The sequence below is a fragment of the Rhea pennata genome, chromosome 1, assembly GCF_028389875.1.
Source record: "Rhea pennata isolate bPtePen1 chromosome 1, bPtePen1.pri, whole genome shotgun sequence".
In the NCBI taxonomy this organism is placed as follows: domain Eukaryota; kingdom Metazoa; phylum Chordata; class Aves; order Rheiformes; family Rheidae; genus Rhea; species Rhea pennata.
This window is the reverse complement of record NC_084663.1, coordinates 5,075,071-5,102,350: the sequence shown is the minus strand read 5'-3', so window position 1 is coordinate 5,102,350 and position 27,280 is coordinate 5,075,071. Positions and strand designations below refer to the sequence as shown.

General features: G+C 43.4%; 2 protein-coding genes across 2 annotated transcripts in view; one reads left to right on the top strand and one right to left on the bottom strand.

Annotated features, from left to right (window-relative positions):
* Window positions 1-16,448, bottom strand: part of ITIH2 (inter-alpha-trypsin inhibitor heavy chain 2) — a 28,088-nt gene extending 11,640 nt beyond the window's left edge. Inside the window, exons 1-11 of the mRNA XM_062580496.1 lie at window positions 16,365-16,448; window positions 14,709-14,783; window positions 9,244-9,279; window positions 8,502-8,674; window positions 7,660-7,764; window positions 7,167-7,329; window positions 6,119-6,226; window positions 4,950-5,078; window positions 4,149-4,265; window positions 2,895-3,063; window positions 883-1,008 (exon numbers count right to left, since the gene is read on the bottom strand). Coding sequence (XP_062436480.1) covers window positions 883-1,008; window positions 2,895-3,063; window positions 4,149-4,265; window positions 4,950-5,078; window positions 6,119-6,226; window positions 7,167-7,329; window positions 7,660-7,764; window positions 8,502-8,674; window positions 9,244-9,279; window positions 14,709-14,783; window positions 16,365-16,448 — 1,285 coding nt within the window. The remainder of the gene's footprint in view (window positions 1-882; window positions 1,009-2,894; window positions 3,064-4,148; window positions 4,266-4,949; window positions 5,079-6,118; window positions 6,227-7,166; window positions 7,330-7,659; window positions 7,765-8,501; window positions 8,675-9,243; window positions 9,280-14,708; window positions 14,784-16,364) is intronic.
* A 6,446-nt stretch (window positions 16,449-22,894) lies between these two features.
* The window catches only part of ITIH5 (inter-alpha-trypsin inhibitor heavy chain 5), a 48,964-nt gene continuing 44,578 nt past the window's right edge, over window positions 22,895-27,280 (top strand). Inside the window, exon 1 of the mRNA XM_062580486.1 lies at window positions 22,895-23,126. Coding sequence (XP_062436470.1) covers window positions 23,007-23,126 — 120 coding nt within the window. The 5' untranslated portion in view covers window positions 22,895-23,006. The remainder of the gene's footprint in view (window positions 23,127-27,280) is intronic.

Genomic DNA, 27,280 nt, shown 5'->3' with positions numbered 1-27,280 from the left:
CACAGAAGGTGACATTCAGCTGAGCAGCTGTGGAAGTCTCCTTTGGGATAAGAGAGCTCATGCCCTTGAAGCATCTCTTGTTCTCCCTTAGTTGTTAGGGGAGTCTAAACATATAGTTCAGATGCCACATCTCCATTTGGACAGATAATCTCCATCCAGGAGAAACCTGGATAGGCAGAGTTTAACGCATTCTTTCCTGTGAATATGACTTCTTCAAACTATCTTTTGGTATCTGATACGTATTCTTTGCACACTCATGGCTCTTACTAACTTCCAGGGGAACTTTGTTTTACAATTGTAACGCATCTAGACTATTCCCAGAATTACTGGTTCAAGATCTCTGCAGACTAAGGGTAATACTTCTATAATGATTTTATTTCATTTGTCATATTTAAAATCTCTGCTACCACTGAGACTATTTTTTTTTTTTTTTTTAAAAAAACTTTTAAATAGCAGTTTCTCTTCTGGGCTGGCATCTTGCAGTAAAGGATTGCTTTTGACCTGTACTAAGTCCTACCAAAGCTCATGTTGATGCTTTATTTTCTAGATTTGAATGTTGAACTTGGGACATCATTGATCTGTTTGGGCTGGGATCATTGGAAGAGGAAATTTTCTGTAAGATTGTTGCGATTACTTCTGTTATGGAACCTCTGCATCTTTGTAATTACAAAAGTACATAACCTGCATAGCATAATCTGCTCATCTTCTGATAGGCTCTCTGTGAAGTCCCAGGGCACCTATAGCCCTCGGCAACAGAGCAGTACAGACTTCGAAAGGCAAGGTAACAGATTTTGTTTTAAAATTACTCTCAAAGTATCTGTGTGTTGCCTGAATTTCTCAGGTTAATTCCATTGGCTTTTTCACCAAAAGCAGGATCCCTACCTACTGTCGGGTCTCCGTCAGACACCAATACAATCATGGAGACTGAGTTAGGGTCCAACATCCCTAAGTTTTGGGCTTCGTTCAGGATGAACGTGGCTCGGAGAAGGGCTTCATTGATATTTGTACCTGTTAGAGACAATAAAGAAAACAGGTTTGACTGTTGTTGATTCTCCTTTTAAATACAGATGAGTTCTGAGATTCTAGCAGAATTAACCAGCATGGACGAAGATCTGAGATTAAGGCAGCAAAACCCCTCTTACATGATGTTTAGAGAACATCTACTAGTGCTTTTCTAGTTCCCTGAAGAAACAGAAACTGAAAGGTGTTGCATGTGGGTCTTGGAGTTCAACAGATCCTCTCTGATTTTCCTCATTTACAGTTACACTATTTATGGAAATTGATAGAATTAGTCAGGATTTATACCAGTGTAAGTGGAAATAAATGGTAATCCATCCACTCCTGGATTTGTTCACCAGCATGTTACTCTGTTCTTACCATGATGTTGAACTATATGAATATACTTTTATATGATTTTACACACATTTATGCATATGCACAGATACACATTTTGCACAAAGTTGCATTAAGAGGCAGGAGTTTAATAAACTTTCTCATCTTGGGATGTCATCTCCACCTGGGGACCTCCCACTCTCATTAATCCCATTTGTGATACTGAGTGCTATTTGCTCAGGGGTGCAGTAGTGAGTCTGCAAGCAGACTGTAAAAGGAGAGTATGAAGAAACTTTCTTTTCTCGGACCAGTCTGTTCCTTGGACATCTTGATTGGAAAAGAAAGGTTTTGTGGTTAATGACCCTGAGGTCTTAGTGACTTCTGACATTTAAAGGTTTGGCTTGTGGCACAGAAGGGCTGAGTAAGAAATGAGTATGGGAGGAATAGGAGTAGAGATGCTGAGCAGATAGAAGCCAATTATTTTCTTTGTCAGGAAAGGAGGAAAAAAGATGGTGGTTTCAGAGACAGAATAATCAAATGCTGCATTCCAGAAGAACTTTGCTGGATGGGAGCAGGTCTCTTATTTTGTCAATTCATTTGGGGAAGCATAATCAGGTGTATATGGGGCACTGCACCCATATCCCAGCATGGGTTCCTACTCCCAGCACACTGGCGATGTTGGTGAGGTCTCTAACTTTAAGTTGATCCTGCCATGTGTACTGACATTGAAAGTTTCTGCAGGTGAAGGCTGCCTCTTACAGCACAGAGCACCATGAGGCTCTGATCTGGGGAAGAGTCTATACACACCACTGGCATACAAAGAGTGGAACAACTACACCCAACCTGCACATCAGAGAGCAATCGATTAAAATGATTGCCAGCCCCTTCTGTACAGGTAGCTCAACAACTATCAAATGAATGAAGCCTCCAAGGTCCCGTGAGACTGAAAAAGGCAACTGTCCTTGTTTACTAGATAGGGAATGAAGGTATGGAAAGGATGAACTGTTTGTCCAGGGTGAGGTGTAGTGATAGATCATGGTGTAGTCTGCAGTTTACAGCTCATAGAGACCCTGAAGTCAGGCTCCCTAAGATCTGTTTCACAAAGAACAACATGGCCCTGGTCATGGGTATTTGGGGTCTGTGGGGCTGGAGGTAGCCCTAGAGATTAAGGGTAGCGGTACTACGGTAATGCAGAGGGACACAGAGCTACAGGCACCTTTTTTTTGTTGGTATATGCTATTGTGGTAGTGCTGACAGGGAGAAAGAGGCTCACATCTTGTAAAAGAGCTGTATGTTCTTTTACAGGAGATGTAAGATGCTTTACATCTTCCCTAAGCTCACATCTGTTGCAGTTTATTCAGTAGAGGGAAGTCCCATCCAATCCCATCCCATTCCCCAGTGCAGCAAACTGGAGGCTTTGCTGTCTTTTAGTTCCAGGTCATGCTTTTCCCAACTAGGGAATCAGGCTTTTTAAAAACATTCTGCCAATCTGAAGGGTATCTGAGGTACCTATTCCCATGATACCTAACTTCCAAGATCGTCTTGCAATCAAAACCTCATACCGCCATTGGGATGAATCGTCTGGATGTACTTCTTCGCATCTTCAACATGCGCTGGGGTGGCTGAGACTAAATTATCTCTCCAGCAGCGAACATTGTGGTTGAAGTCAACAAGAGAAAATTGATCGGCAGCCCGGAGCTCACTCAGTATTGCTTTCATGGCCTCAATGGTCTGAGTGGAGGAAATTCAAGAGTAGACAAGTTTAAGCTTATTGTTGTTGAAAGCATCCTCTTAATGCAAGTACAAGAAAACAGCTGCTGATGAATAACAAGAGCACTGGAATCCAAACTAGCATCTCACCCCTAGGTTCTTCTACACTTCGTGGGAAAAAAAAAAGTTTTGCTTGATTCAAAGAAATATAGACTGAAATGTAATTAGCAAGAACAGGACCGTATACTTCAACCTATCCTTGCTTCACATCCCTGCTCAGTTAAGAGAGAGAGCGTGAGAGGGAGAGCGTGAGAAGCACTACATGAAACCTCACGGTCTGGGAGAGAGCAGTTAACACAACAGTCCGGAGACTTATTTGTGTCTGCAGCGCTGTCATTCTAGGCTGGGTAACATCTGTTTCAAGATGTACGATTTAAACAAGTGACAATTAGCTTATGTTCCAGTCTTGCAGCATTGATTTCCCAATGGAAAAAATCTGCCAAGTCTTAGTATTGTGCTCTGAAACAAATTCAATATACAGAGATCACCCTAAACTAGTTTTATCTAGCCAGTTCTTAAAAATCTCCAGCAACACATGATCTGCAATCTACAATCTCCTGAATTTCCCTCTCAGTAACGCATTTTTTTTTAATATCTAATGTAAGTCTCTTCTGCCATAAATCCATCCGATTCATTCTTTTCCTTGGTGTGCACAGATGTCAGTTGATCCGTTTTCCTTTTGGAACAACTTTCTGCATACCTGAAGGCTGATTATATCTCTCAAAGACTTGAGAAAAATGGGGTCAGAGCCTTTGCAAAATGCTTTGTGATCTGTCAATTAAAAACGTTGCTTGAGAGCTAAAAGTCATTAATGATGACATCATCTCTTCCTCGTAACGCGGAAGGACCATTACAAATAAAGAGTAAAAACCACAATGTCCTTCATTTACCAAATGTCCACCAGCTTCAGCGAGAATATTGACAGAACGAAGCGTAAGGATCTAACCCGCTAATTTTGAGTGCCTGCCTGCCACGCAGTTACATAGTGAGGCAGATGGGGAAAACTTGGAGGCAGGTTCTTTCTGCAATGGAGATCAAACACTTACTTGTTTCATTTTAAGTCCCCACATTGAGCCGCTGACATCTATAACAAATAAAATGTTTTTTGGCAGAGGATCAAGATTTTCCGGAGCAAAGAAGTGAACAAAATAGCCATTAAAAATCTGAAAAAGAGAATAAAAACCCCAAACACACAGTAAACTGAGCCATGGTAAAAATGCCAGGGAATGCAAGACAATAACAGAACAGAAAATGTTGTTACTTTTTATGGGCTGAATCTAACTTTCAGCTCTGCAGGTCCCTATATTTGTAGCCTTACACCATCTACACTTCATAGTCTTTACTTTTTATCAGGGAAAGCAGAAGCTGGTCTTTGGAGAAATGCCATGCACTGGCAAGGGGATTAATGGCAACATTTAAAAAAAAATTGTTCTGGTTATAGTAATCCAACCCATAACTCTGCTGCATGTTAACACAAAAATAGTGATGTTCTGGTTTGTCTTCTTATGATATATTGGTACAACTTTCAAAGACTCTGTCTTGTGATTCAACATTAAATCACTAGAGTGGTGCTAGGTATAAAACAAGATGGGAAACTGCTCCTGACGATTTGTAGGACCATGTCGTAAATTAAGTAAATCCATTCTGCCCACTTAAAATCTGTCTGTTCTTTCAATAGAACAGCGAGGTCTTTCTCATTCTCGTTCTCCCTGAGCACGCCAACGCGGCTTCATTTCTGCCTAGTGAACCGCAGAATTTACACAGTGAAGAAATTTAGCACAGTTCGTTTAATGATAGCAATTCCTGCAGGCACAGATCTCCCTTCCTGGTCAAAGAGCAGCACTTACTTCCAGTTCCCCACCCGTGGTTTCTCTGTTCACATCATACTGCACGACAAAGTTCCCATCTACTGCCGTAGAGGAGCACGTGGGGCATTTTCGCTGCTGAATCATCGATGGCTTGAAAGAAACATGTGCCTGGAAATGAGAACTGATCATCAGTCGAATGCTGTGTAAAAGATGGACCACTGAAACAAAAGTAGTTCCTCTATTTTTATGCAATACCTTATTTTGCTGAAAGCTCTTCTAATTTCTTTACTTATAATTTAAATGAGAAATAGATTTTGCTGCTTCAAAACAAAAAGGGCGCTGAGGTCTGCTTGGATTTATTGACTCAGTAGTAGCAACTGTGACAGAGATAGGGTGACGTGTGTCTACACAGACACATATTTCTGACAGAGCTGGACAAACTGTTTATAGAAAGTAAGTAAGTAAGTAATATATTGGCTTTTTAAAATTTTTCTAGTTGAAATGATCCCTAATTTTATCATTTTTATGAGTTTTTAATTGTTTTTTTTTCTTCTGATCAAAAGAGAGCTTGTAATTTTTCTGTAAATTGAGCACTAGAAATTATTTTCACTAGTCATGTAGGCTTTTTTTTGTTTGTTTTGGTTTTTTTTTTTTACACTGTTGGAGAGCTTATCTATACATACGAACTATGCTGGAGAAAGCTAGGGTGAGACTGTCGAGGGAAACAGAGGACCTAAAACAACTCCCTGTGCAAATGTTCTCTGTTGAAACAGAGTTTTTTGTAGAGTTATTCCAGAACGACCATTCCGCTTGATATTCATGACGTAACCTTTTTCCATCTAGCAGTTCCTGTTATTTTGCATTGCCCTTTCAGAATTCTAAACAAAAGGATTTGCACGAAGATGGAAGACTACACCCTGTTCCTATACTGCTGTCACTGTAGTATTTGGCCATCTTGTCCACACAGTTAAGCTGCAGTAATCAAGACACTAGAGGATTCATGGGGTTTCTGGCCTTACTTCTTTTCCATGGCAGATTACCTTCAGTTGCTGTTTTTGCCTGATAAATTTCCTCTTGTCGAGGTTAAAATTTCCCATAGCATGCAATATTCTTTGCTGCTTCTAGCAGATATGGGAGAATGTCATAACTGTGCAGGAACAAATGTGAAAACTTCAGTTTTCATGGTATTTCCAGTCTGTGACTGTTACCTTTTTCTCTCCCTTGGAGATGGTGGTGATTCCATCAAAATGATCTCCGAGTGAATTAGGAACATGCACGTAGCGAAGTCCCTGTGGCTCAATAATGCGGACATCCACCTAAAGACAGGCGTGGAGAACACTTAGTGTGGAGCAGTGCTGCTGCTGTACCAGCCTCTCATGAACCCTGCACAGGCAAACTGCAGAGAAATGGTGGGATACTCTTAAGAATTCCCCTGTAGGACTAGCCTGACACTTGGTGGGGATCTGGGCAATATGGAAAGCAGATCAGGTTGGAAAGACCAAAAAAAAAAAAAAAAAAAAAAAAAAAAGTGGCAAAAGAATAGGAAGAGTTTGATGGAAATGCTCTTTCCTCTTCCTTCTCCCTCCTCCTGGGACAGGTAGGGGAAAAAAGAGTCAAGGGTGATGCTGTAATTTATGCTGAAAGCATGAATGAAAGGTAAAGTGACTCTGCTTAAGTGTTACTATGGTACCGAGGCCAAGTAGCCCTGCACCTCGTTTCTGTCGATAGATAACAGAGCACATCTTTGGGTGAGTGTAAGGAATAGGGTAAGAATAAGACAAATCATCTTCTGTCAATTAGTTTTGGAGGGACTACCAGTCAGAGAACATCTGCTCCCATAGGGCACTTTCTCATGGAGTTTGGATTATTGTGAGAAGCCTTATTCCAGATAAAGAGAAAATCTTGCACATCTTCCTTTAGTCAAGACAAGTCTACACACAGGTAGGGGCCAGGCCAGGACCAGGGCTTGTTCATCCAGGTGGTTCTGATGAGGGTCAGCTATGATTCAGGAGATGCTCAAACACGTTAGAATAAGTGGAGGCAGGACATATTTGCTCTTCACTGATGTAGCTATATAGCTCCTAGTGTGAAGTGTCTTGTGCTGGTCAGCACTTTGAGGCTATTTGTACCAAACCCACATATAAGGAGGAGACTGTGGGAGAAGTGTCCTCCTATGGGGCTCGAAGGAACCTTAGCCTTCTTCTCAGAGAGGATTCACACGTGTGATGATAGCTCCACACAGCAAATCCACCTTACCTCCAGGTGCTTTGCCAAGCGTCCTGGCTTCACAGAGATAGTATGCTCATAGGAGCTCAGTTTCCTTCGGATCATTTCCTGGTAATGAAGTTCAAACTGGATCTTTGTCCCAGGAGGCACATTCACTTCAGTTTTGAAGTTTTCCATATCCAGTGTGTTGCTCCTGAAAAGTTAGTGGTGGAGTTATTTTGAGAAAGTACAAAGAGAAGGAGAAATTCTTTGCGTTTTGTTTTAGAGTTATACATCTGCTGAGTGTGATTCTGACTGTGGCCTGTACTAGGCAATTGCGGTTGTTTATTAGCACAAGATCTTTTATCAAGCTGAGAGCAGAAATACAAAATAAAGCCTTGATAATTAAACATCATGCTTGCTATAAGTGACCAAAACCTGTCCCTCTAATCTATTTTTCTTGCTAAGGTGCCCCCTCTTCTCTGTTCTTCTGGGATGGATCGGTTTACTCCTCCCACGATAAGTTCAGTACAAGTCTTTGTACCTTACTATTCCAGCAGCTTTGCCTTTGGCTTTTGCTTGAGAGTACATTCTTCTGGCTTCAGATTTTTCTCGAATTGAGCTGGTAAATGTTAAACCGTTTACATCCCTAGGAGACAAAAGCGCGGTCAGTTTGTAAAAGCAGCAAATTTACGATCAGCGTCTGCTTCCTCGCTTTAGAGCATCAGTGGAATCTAACCTCTTTATAACCCGGTGGGAACTTAAATAAGATTCTAATTTAATTCAAAAGTAACGAAGCCTGGTTTCCAGTAGATCTTCATTTCTGTCGCTACCTGATCTTGTATTTCATGCTGCCAGCAGTCTTTTTAGAAGATCTGCTCTTCTCCACCTCCTTCCCACTTTCCCAATCTTTTGGGCAGGACAGGTAGTAACTCATGTCATGGCTGTTTAGAAACTGTACCTGAGCTGACTGACGGATCAGTGCATGTCTGCTGATCAGCGGGCTGGCTGTTGCCTCTCTGAACGGATACTGAACCAGGCTAAAGCGTCTTTCTGTTTAGTGAGGGCTCAAATTTGGGACTTCCTCTCCTTTGATCTGGTGTCAATTTGCACAAGACAGGTAGGAACTTAGTCTATTTGAGACTTCCATTCTTTTGTCAACTTTTGGGGCCAGTTGGTCAACGTTAACATAATTACCAGGGAGGAAGAATTAGACAGACAGTACAATGACATAAGCCTTTTTTCCCTGAGAAAGCCTGCTAAAATCACACTGAAGCTGGAACATCATAGGAGGTGTTTTGCTTTTGTGGATACTTCCCTCCCACCACGTTATTCCTTCTTACTGCAACTGCTAGAGCACAAGGCTGATGTCTGCCCACTACTCACATAGTAAAGTTGTCAATAAAAGCTCCTTTGGGGACTTGCACATCAAACACTATGTGCTGGGGCCGTTTTGCGTTATTCACCATTTTGGCTTGGATCATTGTGTTGGCCAACCGTGATGTTATAGTGGACTGAACTTTGTAGCTATAAAGACCTATCTTGTCATCGTCTTCCACCTGTAATGGACAGAATAACTCTCTAAATTTAGGCTGCAGCTCATATTACATTACAACATGTTAGCTGAAAGGCAGGCATCTTTTGAGCTGGAATGTCTTCATTGCTTTGGATCAAGCAATCAGTCCTTGGAATGAAGCTGTCAGTGCAGCCTGGCACAGAAGGGTTGCGTAGTAATTCCTCAATATGAGATATAGTGGGGCACAGGAAGCTTATCTTTAGAATAAAGGTCCTAAATAAAAGAGAGTGGAAGCATTGATTACTGACCTAGTGCAGTAGATGGTTAAACCATGGCAGTAGGAGAATGGTACTAAACTGGTATTTTACAATTTTGCCTTTGTCTAATTTGTTTTGTTGCTTATTTCTTCATAGTGACATACCCTCCTCCCTCCAAGTGCAGATGTATAAACAGAATTGTGCAAACAGTTGTCTGTTTAAAGAAAATAGGTTAATATCTGACCAGTGGTATAAACAAGGAACAGAACAAACAAAAGGATTGATTTCCAAAAAATGGTTAACTAGAAAATCGCTTTGTTCAGTATTTTTTTCCACAAAGCAGGAAAAAACTCACCAAATCTCCAGTGTACCCCCAGTCAGACGTGCTTCTCTGGAAAAGAAAAATACAAAAAAATGTATTTAAGAAAAGCTGGGTTCTCAGGCTGTACTTGTTTTGAACTTGGGATCAGACATTGGTAACTATCTAAAAGCTGCTTTTCAAGATGGTCAGAATCAGCCTGAGGTCTCAGGCTTAACGTGCAGATTCCTTTTGTTTTATTTCATATATTTATACATGGGATGTTGGAGCACATGATCGCCCAACTGTGACTTAGAGGCTATCAAAAACAAAAGGACAATTCTCTTCCTCTTTGTTTTTCTGCTCAAGAACAAAAAATATTCTTCCCAAAGGCAAAGCACAGTGGCAAAAAGTCATACTCAGAAACCTTAGTTTCTAAACACAATTTTTGTTTTCTAGGAAAAATGGAACATCTCAAAAAACAGTCCTTTTTAGCTCATTTTGGTTTTATCTACATTTATGCTATTGCATTATATACAGTATGCATTTTATATACAATGTGCATATTGCTTATTGTATAACCAATATTATTACATGTAAATACTCTTATGTATTTAACCTGCCCAGCTGCACTGCTTAGAAGAGCTGAACCAATGGAAACTGAGAGTGTTCTTTTACTGCCTTGTGAATGCTCTCGTTTGGAATTTATACACCGAGTTGATGACATCTTGTGGCTGTCCGAATCGCTGTTTTCAGTGCCCTAAAACTCTTAAGTCATGTGAAGGACCCTGGAATGGGATTCGGCTCACCTAGTTCTAGGGGAAGATGCAATTGGTTAATGCTGCTGTCTACTTTGGTGTTGGTGTTGTTGTCATAACTAGTCAGCACCAGCTCTTCACAGTCAATGGCGTGGTTCCTCTCATCTGAAAACAGATACTTCCATTTCATTGAATGAATCATGCCTTAAACCATGCTGACTATACCGATTAGGGGTAGCGGGCTGTTGGAGGTGCCCTTGCACACCACCCTGGCCTCCAGCTGTGGCTCCAGGAGGCCACAGGTCTCATGTAGGTCCTGCATCATACCGGACACCTCACATGGATGTCTTGGACTCTCTGTGTTGTCTTACACCACCACCAGATAGCTACGTTTAGGCAACTAAACTGGGCCCTTCAGCTACACTGATGACGACTGGGAGCCTTGGAGAGACAAGGTCAGCTATTGATCACTAAACTACAACAGGGTACCAAAACAGACCAATCCCATTTCACGTTTTAAAATAAAAGCAGGACTTGGATACAAGAGGGCACAAAATCACAGAAGATGCTCATGATAACTGCTTTATTCACGTAATCCACATAACGCTTGCTATAGATTTAGTAAGTTCGTTGGGAGTTAATTTATAAACTGTTACGCAGAACTAGGCTTTTCCTGTTAAGAGGTAATACATTGCACAGCAAGATTGTCTTACAGAGATGTCTTTAAGGATTCCTTAAAGACAGACAGAGTGACTGCAGAATTCCCCACCTGACTAAAAACAAATTCAAGATTTTATTTCATATCTATACAGGCTCCACCTGAAACATTCCAACTGGTGTTTCAGGAGCTGGAAGCTTATGGTTCTGTAGAGACACGCTGCAAAGCATAGACCTTGCTTAGTCCTTCACAAGAACCCATAAACACTATTATACAGTAAACTCAACACTTCACACCCGACAAAGAACCAAACTATGAAGAATGACTGTTGCTGCACATTCCCTTAGGGTAGGAAACAGCACCACCGTGAATACAAATTAAGACTGAACCAACCTCAACTGAAACAAATCCAGTTTAGAACAGACCAAGACCATAGCATAAAGGGGATTTGTTTTATTACCCAGTACCTCTCTGCTTCACAGTGGAGCTCAGGATTCCTGGCTCCCCTTAGGAATGATGCAAAAAACTTCCAAAATGCACGCAACAGCATCACAGAATAGTTGCGGTTGGAAGGGACCTGTGGAGATCATCTGGTCCACCCCCCTTGCTCAAGCAGGGTCACCTAGAGCACATTGCACAGGATCATGTCCAGGTGCGTTTTGAATATCTCCAGAGAAGGAGATTCCACAACCTCTCTGGACAACCTGTTTCAGTGCTCTGTAATTCTCAGAGTAAGGAAGTTTTTCCTTATATTCAGGTGGAACTTCTTGTGCTTCAGTTTGTGCCTGTTGCCTCTTGTCCTGCTGCTTAGCAGCACTGAAGAGAGTTTGGCCACATCCTCTTGACACCTTCCCTTAAGGTATTTGTAGGCATTGATAAGATCCCCTCTCAGTCTTCTCTTCTCCAGACTGAACAGGCCCAGCTCTTGCAGCTGTTCCTCATAAGAGAGAGTTTCTGTTTTTGTGAGGGTGGGTGAGAAGGGGGAGGTGTTGATGGAGACATTAGCCTATCACTTGCACCTGCAGTGACTGCTGCTTCAGTTGCTGGAGTCAGACATCTGGTGGGCCTGCCAGCCCTCCTGGCATCTCAAAGGCTGCAGCGTGCAACCAGTCTAACAAGTGAGGAGAACAGAGCTGTAGATAATTACACTTGAGGTCTGAGCGCTGCTGGGGTTACTGAAAACAAGGGCCTTGCAGAGGCCTCTGTGGCACTTAAGAGACTCGTGCTGTTTTTGGCATTAGGATCTGTGGCTGCTCCATGCCTTTATACTGCATCCAATTCTGCTGATGGCAGCACAGCGTGGAAACAATATCTTGTGCAATATCTTGTGTGCAGCAAATTGCTGATTAGAGCGGAGGGAACAAGTGCCTCAGGAATTCTTTCTGGGACCTGCTCTTCACAGATGCTCAGCTCTATCGTCAGGGCACGGAGAGCCCTCTTCCCCTCTTGACATCCAGGCAGGCTGTGGATATTCAGCCCTTCGTAAGGATCATTGTCCAAACCACTGCATATGAATGTTGCAATTACTATGCAGACCTACAATCAAGAAAATACTGGGTATATCAAACTACATATTATCTAGGGCTGCCAGGCCCTGGCTCTTCTTGCCTTGTCAGTGGAGGAAGTAGTCATGGTGTCTAAGAGAGGAAAGTATTATAGGAGATCTGATTACAGTTTTTTAGGTTGCATTTTGGATGCCTTGCTTACCATGGATTTCAAGTTGAAGTCCACAGCCTCTTTAGAGGTCCGTGGACCACTTCTGAGGTATAACTTAGTGAAAGAAAGAAAAGAAATTCATGGATGCTGTACTGTTTAAAGAACAGAACACTTCTACTGACACCTGCAAATTCCTAGGGAAAGTAATAATTCATAGGGAAAGTAGTAAGAATCTGTAAACTGAGAAAAAGGTTGAAAAGCAGATCCCCAGCAAGAGATATGGAAAGAGGATGAGATATACCTAGCATGTCCTCCCAGGATTTTGAGGTGCTGCCTGCTCACAGCTTCGCTTGACTTTGCATGCCCAGTTCCTTAAGCAGTTTTTAATTCACTTCATTCTCCTTGCAACTTCTTCAGACTCCTTTTGGGGATCGTGATGCTTAATTTGAGGAGCAAGAGGAGCAATTTTAAACCTAGGGCTTGCCAGAGTTCAAGTTTTTATAGTGCTGCAGACTAACCTTGGATTCTGTGGTCACAAAAATACTCTGGTACCTAAGGAGCTCCCCAGTTAGCTGATTCCACCCTCTCCTTTCTCATTTCCTTTCCACCCCATTTTTCATGGCAGGCAAGATAGCTAGTAAGGAAATAGATGTGATCTGACAAGTGCAGGCTCCAGGCAGCTGAGCTCAGGGCCAGAACTGGGGAGTATGCTGCAGAAATTGCCGACTTTCAATATGGACACAAGCTCAGTTATCTATCAATAAAACAGAGATAAGAGTGCCGCACCAGCATACAGAGGTTCACAAGGTTACCCACATTCCAGACTGTGGGGCACTCTGCTTCTGTGGTCACGAGGACCATTCACTTACCTGAGACACTGTATTTCTGGAATTGCTCACAAGGAGCAAATATTTTACATCTAAATACCTGGTTCAGACCTAGAAAATAATTCTCTTTAGAACACATCAGTAGGGTCTACAGAGAAATGTTGTCTTGATGTCAATGGGCTAGTGAGTTCACCGTAGAGCAATGTAGCCCTAAAACAATAATCTGGAAAATAGTCTTCCCTATTTGACAGTAATTAACTGCTGGTAGCCCCTAGCTAGCGTCTCAAGGAAAGATGTTCCAGGTAGTTTTTTTTTTTTAATCTCATTTACTATTCTCTATTCTCACATGATTTGTTATTGTGACTTAACTAACTTGAGGGTAATTCAGCATATAGCTGAGATCTTAATGCTACTGGTTTGCAAAGACTCATCTGACAGGTAAAGGATGGGAGATAATATACGGGAATGTGAGGGAAAACTGCTGTAATAAAGACCATGAGCAGAACTGCAAACTACTGCATGTGTACATATATATCACTATGTATCTAGAGAGCTGGGGAATGGAGACAGTACAATAAATATGGCACTAATATGGATGTATTGAAAGGAAACGATGCTCTGAACAAGTGCAATTACAGAGGATGTCTACTTAGACCGGATTAAATTATTCAAACATTGGTCTGGCAAATGTGAGCTGGTTTGATTCACATTTATGTTAAAATCTTCAGTCTCTCTGGCAGTGTCGTGAGGGCTTCAGGTGGGAATAACCTACATTCACACTCTGTGTGAGGCTCCTTTTAAAAAGCCTTAGGATGAAGAAGAATCATGATCGTCTGTGCTTGGCTTCAAAGACACAAGGAAATCCAGCTTCACTCAAGAGGATTTTTTTGTATACACTATGCTGACCAAGTTCAAGAAACGCGACACCAGAGCTCTGGTGAATAACAAGGTCCCTTCTGATCACCATTTCTTTCAGTTTGTGTAATAAAAGTTAATATCTTCAAACAACTGATTTTATTATTATTGTTAGATACCATCGTGTAAAATACAAGAAAAGTCCTGCAATATTATTTTAAATATTTCCCTCTCAGAATCTGACAGAACACAATAATCTGAAATGCATCAGCATGCCGGAAATAAGTTTTCTTCCCTGTTCTCTGATTCCACCAACTCATTTCCTGCGTGACAGTGTGCTGCACTCTCTTGACCTGAATTAAATATGAATGAATGGATTATCAGCAGGATTGGAAGGTGTCACCCGACATTCCTAGTAGTCCTCTTCCATTTCCTCATAGAAAAGCCCCACCAGCATCAACAGGATGTTTCCCATACATGAAGTTAGACAGACAAGTATTGCCATTTTTTAGCATCTCTATTGTGGTCTTACTTTAGGAGTTCAGATATGCAGCAAGGCTTTGCTGTGCTAGGTGCTGCATAAAGGATAGCAGCAGTTCCTTTCCCGACAAGAGCTAGAGAGGTCTCCAAACATATTAAGACCTGCTGGTCCCACCTGATTGCACATTCATGACCATCAATACGGGACTAGCCACTTGGGGAGAGCTTCGAAGAATTCTTCCTCTCTCCCTTGCTTCCCGTTTTTTGAAGCATTTCTGAGTACTATACCTGGTACCTGCCACTTCTCATCTTGGAGCTTGAAGGAAATCCACTGATTTCCAGGTCAATTAAACTCTCCACTTCCTAGAAGAGAAAGAAGAGGAAAGAAAGATGTGTTGCTGCTCTCTTATATTTTGATTTAGCATTTGATTTATTATTAACACTCAGTATTTTTCCAAAGGGTATTTACCTCCCCTTGCTGTAAATGGGGAACAGAGACAAAAATCTTCTCAGATTAAAATGTTGCTTCTTCACACATTCATTGTCCCTCTGTGGCCAAGTAGCTCTCTATACTCTTACAAGATCATGACTTGTACCATCATTTTAAGTCCATTTATTCTGAAACATGGAGTGATGTTTAATGGACTGAAATGTCCATAATATGCAAGAAGCAGGTCCTCAGCAGGAGTTGCCCAACCATGATCACCACAGCGTGACAGATGCTGAGCTAACTCAAACCAGTGAGTTCAGAGTATTTCAGTCGAAACCAGTAAAAATCACCTCCAGTTTTATACTAATATAACGGAGAACTAAATTTGCCTCATTGAGAGAGGAGGCTCTTTGCTCCTACTTGCTTCACTGATAGAGGATAGAGTCTTTTCCAAGTGCAAAGCATGACTTTTAAATCACAGCAATACTCTTAATTGAAGTTTGTTAGCTGTTTAATTTATGCCAATAAAGAAGTTAATCAGTTGCTCTCCAACTGAAGTGATTGCATATACACAAACATTTGCACAAACTTAAATTGTTTAAGCACATTGAGGCTAAACTAGTATAGCATCTGTGATTAGGCAGGACAAAAAGCCTGAATTTTTTCCTAGGAATTATAAACTCAAACAATTTCAGCATGTCATGAAAAGTGCTGTTAGGAAGAAACTTAGAGAGAACAGCCCTCTCACTAATTCTTTTTGTTAAACTTGTGCAGTTAAAGCTTTATACTGTCCCTGCTGGCTTCATAGAAATACTGTAAAACACAGCAAACTTCATTTTGAAAAATAGCTGTATCATGTGGAAGTGGATGTGGACACCCAAATCTAAGATCACCTGAGTCTAGGAGATTAAATTTGGATTCAATTTTAAAGTCAAAATTGTAACTATACTTTCTTTTATTATTATATTCTACTAAGCAATTACATGCTCTGCTATAAATTATATCATCCCTCTGCTGAGGAGTGTACAGTCAATAGGATCTTAGCTCTGCATTTGAATTCATGCTGGGAAAAAGCTAAGTCCGTACAAAACTTTGCTGAAGTTCATGAAGTTCATGCTCCCATACAGAAGACCTCATCCACCAAGATATCTACGTGCTGGATTTCTACTTATTTCAGGAAAGCAGGATCCAAAATTCATCTGAAGGTCTGAACATAGGAATCCACTTGGGTGTGTACAGGTTAAAAGCCCCAAACAAGCAAAGCTGAGTTAAAGGCAGGAATCCCGCTTCCAAGAGACGCATGCCCAGCTTCAATAATATTAAAAAGCCATACCACAAATGACAGGTAAAACCCAATTATCAGAATAATCCCAGGTAAAGGATGAAGAGAAATTGTGAGATATAAGCAGAACTATGAAGAAACGACCTGATTCGGCTCTCACTGAAACCAATTGTAGCTTCAATTTTGACTTCAGCAAGGAAGGTAGACCTAGGCCCTGTTTGGAAATACTCACATCTGGGATTCCATCGATGACAAGATCAAAGCTTCCTACTTCAGAAATGAGGAAAAAACCCAGGAAGCAGATAAGATGCTTCATTTTCTTCCTACTTGTCTCCTGAGAACAGTCCGCCTAGGTACTAGACACAAGATCTTTCCTTCTCTGAGACAAGTTCAAGGAAACAGCTTGGTGTTATGTAGTATTTTGAACAAAGTTTTGAAATGCTGACTTTGTTTAGGCCCTGGGTAAATATTTGCCTTGCAACGCAAGTCAGAGCTGTGGTGCCTGAGCAAGGGTTATCCAAATACAGTGTCTTCACTCGCCTCTGCCCTCGATAACAACTCAGGCTTGGATAGGCTCAGTTCTTGCTTTTGTAGGTTCCCATGATGTTTGACTAATTTCCTGCTAGGCACAGACCTTGGAGTACTCAAAACTTAGAAAGATCAAAGTAAAAAGTCACTCCCAGGCTGTTTGTTTATAATAAATGAGTTGCTGACTAGTTCTCAGAGTGATGGAGGCAGCAATATTCTCCTTCTCCAAGGGCCCTCCTCCCCAGCCGCCTCACATTGGTTGGCAGGGGTCTCTGGGCTGGATCCTGACCCACACAAACACTCCTTTTCCACTTCAACTGAGAAAAGAACCATAGATGGTGGTGTGATAGCTCTAGTTTTTCAAAGTTAGTCATGTGAGAACATCTGGTAATATTTTCAAAGGCTCATTCAAAGGCTCCCAGGTACTTTTGAAACTATGTTGGCCCGCTGCCTCACTGCATACCTTGATAAAGGTAGCCAATATGGCAAGTAGGGAAAAGAAGGGACAAAATAATTTCCTGGCAAAAGGATCTGGGGACCCACTTCTCACCTAGGAAAATAAGGAAATGTGCAGACATCTGAGCAACCTCAAAGGGAAAGATTGAAGACTAAGTGGATCCAGGAATAGAACAGCAGACAAGGCTATGTTATGTTATGTTATGTTATGTTATGTTATGTTATGTTATGTTACGTTACGTTATCTGATCTTATCTTAATCTTGTGTTATCTTACGTTATCTCATGTTACAGTTTGATATAAACATTTCAGCAAAAGATTTTAGCAGCACCTGTCCGCTTTTGCACATTTTTACTCCATCCTTTCAGCAGATTATTTCTCAGGCTTTGTCTCTGAGACCTGAAACTACATCCAGAGGAACCCAAGCAGAACAGTGAGTGAGCTTTCAGTTCAGCACCATGTGAGAGTTGCCAAAGGTGCTTTGGAAAGATTTTAAACCTGGAGCAAGCATGTATAGCACTCTCCAAGCATCCTCCTAATCTCCAGCTATTTGCAGCTGTGGTGCATCCTGACCAGGATATGTTTTCTATTTATTAAGTAGTGCTCAATTACTTTCTTTTCCATTAAATTATTCAGTTTCCCCCTGAAGAACCTGGATAAATGCTTAGCATCCATAGCATCCTATGTGAAGAAGTTCCAAAGCTTAACTATACATTGCAGGAAAAAACACAGCCTTTTGATCATGACTTATTTCGTTAGTGTTAAGCTGAAAGAGATATTGAATAATCAGTCCTGATTTGCCTTCTCCCAAGATCTTCTGGGCAATCTTGGATCTTGAGCTCAGAGGTAACAACCCCTGAACTGTTAGAAAGTTTAGGAGTCTGTAGGCTGTATATAACTGGTACACAACCTTCACAGCACGTACATCTTGGTTCTGCATTGGTCCACCCACACAGTGGTCCCCATTTCACCTATTTATCACATCTCTCCCTAAACTCTGGTTCGCAGTTTTTGAACACTCTCAGAGCTCTTGTAGGCACAGATAATCCAAGCAGTTCTGTGCTCTTTGGGCCCAGCAGGCATGACCTGGCTCATCTTCCTCTCCTTCAGTCGCTGTCGGTCTGCTTCTGTGTTTCAGCTTCCTACGGTGGTGTGGGGCAAGGGCCTGCGTGATAGCGAAAAAAGCCCACAGAAGAAGAATGGTGAGGATAAGTAGTGTAGATGGGATTACCCTCCGGTACATCTTCATCTCCCTTTTCAGTCCCTAGAGAGAAGTGGGTATTCCTGATTATGCTCGACTCAATTTAGCTACCTGCCTCCACCATAGAAGGAGATGAATATCCTGCTGTCGCAGTGTCCAGGTCATGCTATATATAATATAGGGTATCCATATAGAGAACTCAGAGAGGCACACAAGCACTAGGGACGTCTATGCTTCGTCAGATGACCACATGCCTGCAGTCCTCGCAGTATTTAAGTGAGCTAGTTTAAAGTTAGCATCGGAAAGTCTCCATGAGTGTAGTCAGATCTGTAGCTATATGCTTTACCCGGTATTGCAAGGACAGCAAGCACAGAGCACCAAATCTTTGCTGTGTTGTTAGTATGCACAGTAATTTGAATTTTTCCTCTGCCCTGAGTTAGGGCCACACACATGCCTCTAGCTCAAACTGAGCAATCCTTTCTTAAAAGACTTAATGCTTAAGATAACTGGTCTGGAGATATCTGGGACCCTGGACTTGAAAGCTAATCACTGGAGCTCTGAAGAAATGCATAAATTGCAGTGGAACATAATTTTATTTAAACACTGATTTCCCAATCCTTTATTTTAATTCTCCCCTAAACTGAAAATATGGCTTAATTTTTTTAGATAGAAGTAACAAGATCGGGAAATTAGTGTGACCACTAGATGGCGGGAACTGCTCAAATATCCTGTCCAAAACGCCAGAAAAGCTGAAATTTCTCAAGGAGAAAGTAGAAACACTGCAAAGCAGGAACAAGTGTTGAAGGGTAGGTGAACTGCCCCAAAATTTCATGGGGCAGACATGATCTTGTTAAGATGTTTTGCCGCATGTGTCGCTTGTCCCGTTTCCTGACTGGGCTTCAGAACAGTCCATGAGGCAGATCCAGATCCCCCCAGTATCAAAGCCCTTTGGCAGATATAACGAAATATACCTCAGGCTTCAGATATATTTTAAATTTTCATGCTGAATCAGAGCCGTATCATATTTTTAAGTCCTGAAATGCTCTGCTGGGCTGTGGCACGCGTAGCTAAGGTGGTGGAGAGAACTGCAGCCACCTGGAGTTCAGAGAAGCTCTTTCAGGAACACAGGCTGCTGCCACATGGCATCAGAACCAGGGACCATCAGATCTCATTTGGTTGCTTCAGAGGGGATTGATTAGCTTAGGGCCTGAGAGAAAATATTTAATGTAATTCCCCAAATTTCAGCATAATTAATTTTAATTCTATACATTTATCTGTGTCTATGCCTGTGTAACCTTTCAGGAATCTTGCCAGTTGCTCAATCAAATCGCTAGCCATGAATGCTAATAAATTTTATAGTCTGTTATCACTTTAGATAGATTTAGTTACTAGTTCAGTACTTTTAGTTAGGCATTTTATGTACGTATGTAAGCTGGGTGTTTGGTCTCCTGTTGCAGCCAATGGAGAAGTAAGACTCTATGCAGCTGCCCACATTCATGTATCTAAAGCCAGCTGAGATGTCTTGAGATACTCAAGACACACCATATAGGATATATGGGCAACTCACACCTCTTTGGACTGGTAGCTGGAGGCAGGTAGACTGTTAGGGATATCTCAAGCAGCATTAGTGGTGTCTGAATGGCCAACTGAATCAAATTCCTACAGTCACAGTGTAGTGATTTAGCTGATCAAAAAGTAGGGTGACCTGTGGGATCCAAAACCGGCATCAGCCGGATCTCCACTGAAAGACAGAACAAAATTGAGCAGGGAAACTCCTGCAGAAATCAGTGCAAATGGGGAGATAGGTCTACTTAGAAAAAAAGGAGAACTGGAAACCTTTAATTTATAAAACCAAGAAGCCATGGCGTGGAGGTCATGGTCAAATATTGCTGTAATGTGTTTCTCACAGTTTTGTTTTGGAGTCTGGAAAACCATTGCTCGTGAGCTACAAAGTGCCAACCTTTTCCTTAACTTCAATGCTCCCTACAATTAGTTTATTTAACTGGCATGGTGAAAGTGAGGAAGACTGGTTCCACCCATGAGCCTTGAGTGGGAAAACAGGGAGACACAAGTGTGTGAAGGCAGAGCATCACCAAGGTGTATGAACTTGTTTTGTTGACACAGAGCGATTCCTTGACACAACGTGATCCATCCCAGGTGAAATGCGTGTGGCAGCTTAGCTGTTAGGTCATGCCTCTCCGAAATGTCTCTGCTTATGCTGGTTGCAGACGTGCCAAGCAATTTAATTTGGTCAGCTCCCACCCAAAGAACAGCTGCCAATTTTGCCAAGTCAGTAAAAGTCAGCATCAAACATGTCTAATGTGAGCGGGCACATTTGAGTAATTGCTTATCTCTGTCTCTGACGGCATCCCCAGAGCAGAGCCTGTCATGTTCTCCCCAAAATCAGGAGACCATATTCCAAGGTGGGGGGAGAGATGATAACATGAACAATCAGGACCTCAGGCTTAATGTTCACACCCCGAACATAACTGCTTCTGAATCATGTTAAAACACACCTTGATCTTATTAGATCATGCTCCGTGCTGTGTCCTTATATACACTTACTGAGAGCATGAGTAGAGCTCCTCATCCCTTTGAGAAGGGCAGTGCTTTTCCCAGTGGATTTCTTTATGGGGTTGGTGACCCCTTGCCAACTCTCGGCTCCTGTTTTGGGCTGCTGCTCCTCCTTTCACCAGATGTGCTTAGATATCAGCTCTATAGCAATATCTTTGCACCGTCTGTGCCCTGCCCCCCTCTTTTAATTTACCCTGGGACTCAGCTTCTCACTTGTTCAATGGGAAAGGTACAATGGCTGGGGAGACAAAATAAATGCTGATCTGGTGGCAAAAAGTGATAGCTGGTGGGATGAGCAGGTTTTTCCAAATGCTTCCTGACCATTCACTGGTTATTTCAAACTAGCAAACATTTCCCCTTCATTTCCAGGCCTTCCTGTTACACCTAGGGTCAGCAGGGAAGTTTTGACTTGCTTTTACAGGGTTGCCTCAGTTTCCAGTTGGTCTTTCAAATAGTGGGAGAATCATCCTGCCGTATCATTTTAAATACCTGCCCCTTTCTGCGCATAAGCACATGCTAGAGAGCTACAGGACTATTCTATCTCACGCTTGGCCCATGTTTAGTGAAACATGGACAGGGTAAGGCTTAGGAGCAACCCAACCTAATGCCAGGCACATGAGCCCACAGCCCCATTTCTCCCTCCTTTCCTGTGCCGAGCTCTTTTGTCTGAGCTAGTAAATACGTAAAGGAGTTGAAATGACACTGAAATCAGTTAAAAAAAATATTTCCAACCATTGTTTTTTTCTTTCTTAAGCCAGGTCTCAGCCTGAACCTTTAATTTGAAATCTTCCTTGAACCCAGTCTGGATTGGTGTGCCCTTTCCCTACCTCCCCTACCTCCCCTCAGCGTGGTGAGGAGCTGAGGGTAAGGATGTGACCACCTGCCAGCAGAGACCTGCTCAGCACAGCAGCCGTTTGGGGTCTCTCCAGGGCCTGGAGCAAGCCCTTTCTGGATCCTCAATTGCTAGATTCAGAGGACATAATGCTCCCAGGATGGATGCTCTCAAGGGATGTGAGAGCTCTCAAGGCTTTTGGGGCATGACGTCTGGGTGCACACGTGTCTGTCCAGAAGAAGCAGCTCCAGTGGCCCAAGAGTGTGTTTTTACACCTTCCAACAGGACTGGAGAGAAGTTTAGGCACCAGGTTGGAAATACAAATGCTCTCAAGGCCGTGATACAGCCACAGATGATCGTTTATTCTGGCTGTGGTCTTATGCCCTGGTCTGCCCTTAGTAGTGGCCCTCTCCATCTGAAAATGTTATCATTCAAACTAGGTACCAAGCCACTCAACAGACTGCTACTGGTCCGAACTGGACCTGAAGCAAAGCAGCTTCAGTTCCTTATGATACAGAACTAGGAAGGAAAAGGAAAATACAGTGGTTTGAATCCTGATGAGTGTGTGCAGCACCTTGCACGTGCAAAGAGAAAAAAAGAAAAAGAAGAGAAAAGAGACAAAAAATTTGCGGAGCTGAGAAGCACACCTGCTGGGGGCCGAGGCGAACGTTGCAGACGCCGGTCCCCAAAGGAAGCGCCCCAAGGGTGCCGTGAGCCGTGGGAATCCGCTCCGGCAGCTGGCAAACCCGGGAGGGCGAGCGGGAGGAGGAGCGGGCTGAAACGGGTGACGGGGTCCGGGAGAAGGGTTCCCGCTGGGAGCCCGGAGCCACCGTGGTGAGGAAGGGTGCGGAGGGAGCCGAGCGCTGCTCCAGGAATGGGGACCCTCCCCGCTCCAGGGCAGCTTTTGATGGAAAAACAGGCTTTTCTGGAGCGGGGAAGTGGAGGTGCGAAGGCGGGGGGAAGCGGAGGGGCTTATTCGTGTGCACGGTGCTGCAACGTCCTCGACCTCATGGCCGCGTCCCCGGTCATCGTCCCCTCCAAGGGTGGAACCCAGGCTTGGTGGGGCTGGTCCCAGAAGGATGCGGGGTGACGGCGGCGGCGGCGGTGGCGAGGGAGATGGAAAAGGGGCCGGTCCAGGGATGGGAAGGAGGAGAGGAGGGTGGGGGCGGCTCGTCTCCTGTCAAGCCTCTCCGGCAGCCTCGCAGCCGGCAGCGGCGGCGGCGGTGCGCTCGCTCCCCGGCGCTCTCCTCTCGTTCCCCCCCCCCCCCGCCATCCCCGGCACCATGATCTTCTGGCTCTGGTTCTGCTGGGGTTTCTCTGCCTCCACGGCGCAGCCCGACTCGGAGCTGCTGGTGAGGTACCTGGAGGAGAAGCTGCTGGCAGATCACAGCGTCGCCGAACAAGTAAGTTCGGAGGCGATCGCTCCGCCGTTACGGCCGGCGGCCGGGGGCCGACTCGTCCCCTGCTAATTGGCAGGGGGTTAATCGAGAGCAGCCGGTTGGAGAGAGCTCTTTGGATGGGCGCCTATCGAGTGCGGCGGCGTGAGAGTCGCTCCCCCTCCGCAGCCAACCTGCCCCCCACCCCGTGGCGAGCGAGAAGCGAGTGGGCAAGACGCGCTTAACTTGTCGCTCGCCTGCGGTAGCAGGTCGATGCCCACGTCAAAGCGCCGATCCCCTGCGAGCCTCCTGCCCTGCCTCCTTTAGCCTCTGCTGTTTGTCGCTTCTGCTTCATCTACGGAGTCCCTCTATCCCGGGCTTTTACGGCGGACTGTGCAGAAAACCACGGCGCGTGTGCTTGGTCTTCCAAAATTTCTCGGAGGGATTCACCTGCTCCGGGGTTCGGTATGAACACGAGCGGCAGCCGGCTGCAACCGCCTCCTTTGGGCGTTTTGAGCGCGGCTGGTGCGTTTATCGCGCCCGTATCTGCAGCGTGCCCCGTGCCACGTTCCCCGAGGCCGAGGAGCAAGCTGCTGCCCCGAGGCAGCTCCCCTCCGCGGGAAGCAGCTCGGGATAAACAACCCGGTTGCTTGAGGTGCTAAGCCGAGAAAGCACCGGCACCCTCCGATGCTAGCGACGGAGAGGGCGTCACTGGCTGCGGGTTGCTTTAAAGCCGACAGCCCCGTAGCTATGTTAACAAGGCGTTTTGCAGGGATAAGAGAGTTAACTCAATATCCTGGCCGTGCGCCAGTGTGAGTAATTCTGAGTGCTTCAGACTTGGAGGAAAGTTTTCCTGCTTTATCCGACAGTCCCAGTCCTGCAGGGCTTGATGAATTACATCTTTAACTGATGCTGTATGAAATGACCCCGGTGGATTTCAGCTCTTAAAATGCTTCTCTACCAGAGGAGAAAAAAATATGTTTGATGCATTGCAAAGAGGACTATCATGCTATTTTATTATGTGGCTTAGATATGGGGCTGAAGGTAGAACGTACTTTTTGCAAGTAAGGAAGACAGTTTGTGCAGTAATTTGGGAGACTGTGTTTTAAAACACTCAGCTTCTGATTGGTACTCACATCCTCCAGGCCTTTAGTCACTTACCCCAAGGACCTGTGACCTTGGGTAAGCAGTTTACCTAAGTGGTCAGTGTCACATGAGCCAGTTACCTAAATTCCATCAGATCTGAGATGCTCTGTAGTATCTGAGACACCCATGTGGGCCTGGTAGGACCTGTGGAGGACCTGTGCCTTGTTCGAGTTTAGGTAGGATACCCTAGCATGACTAAAATGCCACCGGATGGCAACTTGATCACTCCTTTGACCTCTTTGTGTTTCAGGTTCCCCTAGTACTTCTGTTCCTTGGTGGGGAAATCATAAATATCAGTGCACTAAACACTGTCAGAAGTTTCAGAAACAGGCCACAGAGAAGTAGCCTGGATGGACAGATTTCTCTCTAGAGATTTCCATTAGCAAGATTATTCTGTTTTTGTGAAATGCCCTAAAGGCAAGACAAGGAGTCACGTAGGGGTGTCAAAGTAACAGCTCTTCTACCATGCAGTAAGTGGAAAGAGTGAGCCTGTTCACACATATCTGTACCTGTCTTGGAATTAGTCATTTTGTCACATCCAGCCCATTTTAGAATGGAAGGACTCTCTCTAGAAGTGCCCAACTTTTCTTCCACTATGATGACAACGACCTCATTGCTGATCCTGCTTAACACATATTTCCTGATGAGGAATGTAGGCACATGCTATCATTGCCTTCCAGATCCAGCTGTCCTAATGGAAGAGAATATTTCCACCATTGGAAATGTCCTGCCAATGGAGTGGTATCTTAGAGCTCTCACTCATTTGCTTCAGGGTAAAAAATTGACTGGGAAACCTAAGTAACTGGTTAACAGTGCTGAAATAACCTACTTGATCTTGCTTGGACAAATGATGGAGTTTTCACCGCCGCCATGTCGCTGCAGATCATCAGCAGCAGTAACTTCTGACAGAAAAGCTGTGATATGTAGAGGTTGTGACCTAACCCACTGGGACAGCCAGATCTGGAAAAGAATGTCTATCTGTCCTCTCACTGGATACATGAATCAAGTTAAGAGGAGACAGATGCTTTCTTAGGTCAGTATATCACTTCTCATATAAACAAACCTCTAACTTACCCCGGAGAGCATACAAGACTGTATTTAGCTGTAAGCTCCTTGGATGATCTTCCTACACAAATCCGAGCAAAGATATGGGTCTTTGTAGGATTTGAGTACTTGTAATGAGTGTGGGTTATTTGTTGATTCATCCCATGACAACTCTTCTAAGATAGACAACAAGGTAGCAAGGTAACAAGGTTATTCTCATTACACTAGAGGTAGTTCTGGACAGCTGTTAGAAGGTAGCTGGGTTGCCACTGCCCAACTTTTTCTAGGTCTGCCATGCTAAGACTAGGAGATGGCAGTGACTGTGAGGCATTGCTAGCAATTATTGTGTTTTAATGAGTGTCTCAGAAGTGAAAGGCTTCTGATGATGCTAGGGAAACTACCTGGTTCAAAATACTCTGATGGATTGATCGAGATCATAAACCTTGCAGTAGTACTTTGACAGTAGTCATGGAGTCATAACAAACAGAATACTCTTATCTAATGGTCCTCAGCTACTGACCAATGTCTACTGTTTGTCCTCAAGATTTTAGAAGGTATCTCTTGAGGGACCCAAGCCATACAAAACCTCCTTATGCAAATCATCAAACAAACAAAACGGGTGCATGATGAGGGTATGAAGATAAAATTAGTGCCAAACTGCCAGTTTAATTTCATGAAAACCACTGTGATTGTGTCGTGCAAGATAGATTTGTTCCAAAAGCTAATCTTCTAGTTAAAAATTACTGAGCAGCACTGATTTAGTCATTGTCTCTGCTCCAGGCAAGATCATCTTCAAATATGTTTGTCTGGCTTATTCTTAAGAACTTGTGACGATGGAGACTCAGCAACTTCTCATAGCAGTCTCCTGAGGTGCTTTAGTAACCTGAGATAACATACCTGGGTAAAAAGCTTTTTTCCAAACTTTCATCAGCAAAGAATTTCTTTCCCTTGAAAATTTCCTGATGGAGTCGCTTTTCCTCAGTTACAGATGTTGGCTAAAGTAATGAAGAGCAAAATGATAAAAATTCTAACAGAATAGACTGTTTAATTTCTCCACTGGGCTTTTCTGAGCTTTGCAATGAATGATATAAACAGACACAAAATCATCTTTTTGGCAAGGAGTCTTATTATTTTAGTATAAATAAGCAGAAAGGCAAATTGTGTAAAAAAAATTGTCATTACGTTCTTCTGGTCCTTTGAGTTTCACCAACATTTAAAAAAGTTACTTGGCTTCTTACATTGACAGGAGAGTCAAATTCCTGTTTTGGAGGGGGGATTGGATTTGGAGACATTGCTAAGCTGAAACTTGCACCATAAGCAGTGAAGTTGGAGGAGTTTTATTGTTGTGAAGGGCGATAAAACGAATGTAATTGGGTTGTTATAGGAGAAGCACTTTGTTTCATAACCAAACCTGTGGCAAAGTTTACATAGCTTTATACCCTTCTTGCACATAACTAGCGATTTTTGGTCACTGCAGTAAATCCAGCATACCTGTGGAGTGTTTTTAGGCACCAGAGTTCCTGTTGAGGTACACTAGTTGTTACACTAGTTTATACAAGTCCTTGACACAAGTCTGCGCTTGTAGCAGAATGGGATTATACTTGCTGAGCCTCACTGCCTGGGTGCCTTCTGTCTGCACGTCTGGGACCTTGTTGCTGCTCAAGCTCCAAGCATTCACACTGTGCTGAGCTGAGGGTGGTCTCTAGCCTTGTAGTGTGCTCAGCCCTGCTCCTGCCCAGTGTTTGCAAACCATGATGAGGTACTGAGTGATCTTACATGGGAGAAACGTGTATAGAGACCAAGACTGCTCTCGGGAATGGGCTTTGGGTTTTACTTGTTTGAGGCTGTGGATAGCCCTTCATTACATTTGATGAGCAAACTAAACTATTCCAGGTCTCGGTTTCTCCAGCTATGGACTGATTAATTACAAAACCTGCCAAGATAAGACATAAATGATCTAAGGAAGGATGTCCTGCCTTGGACTGACAGGC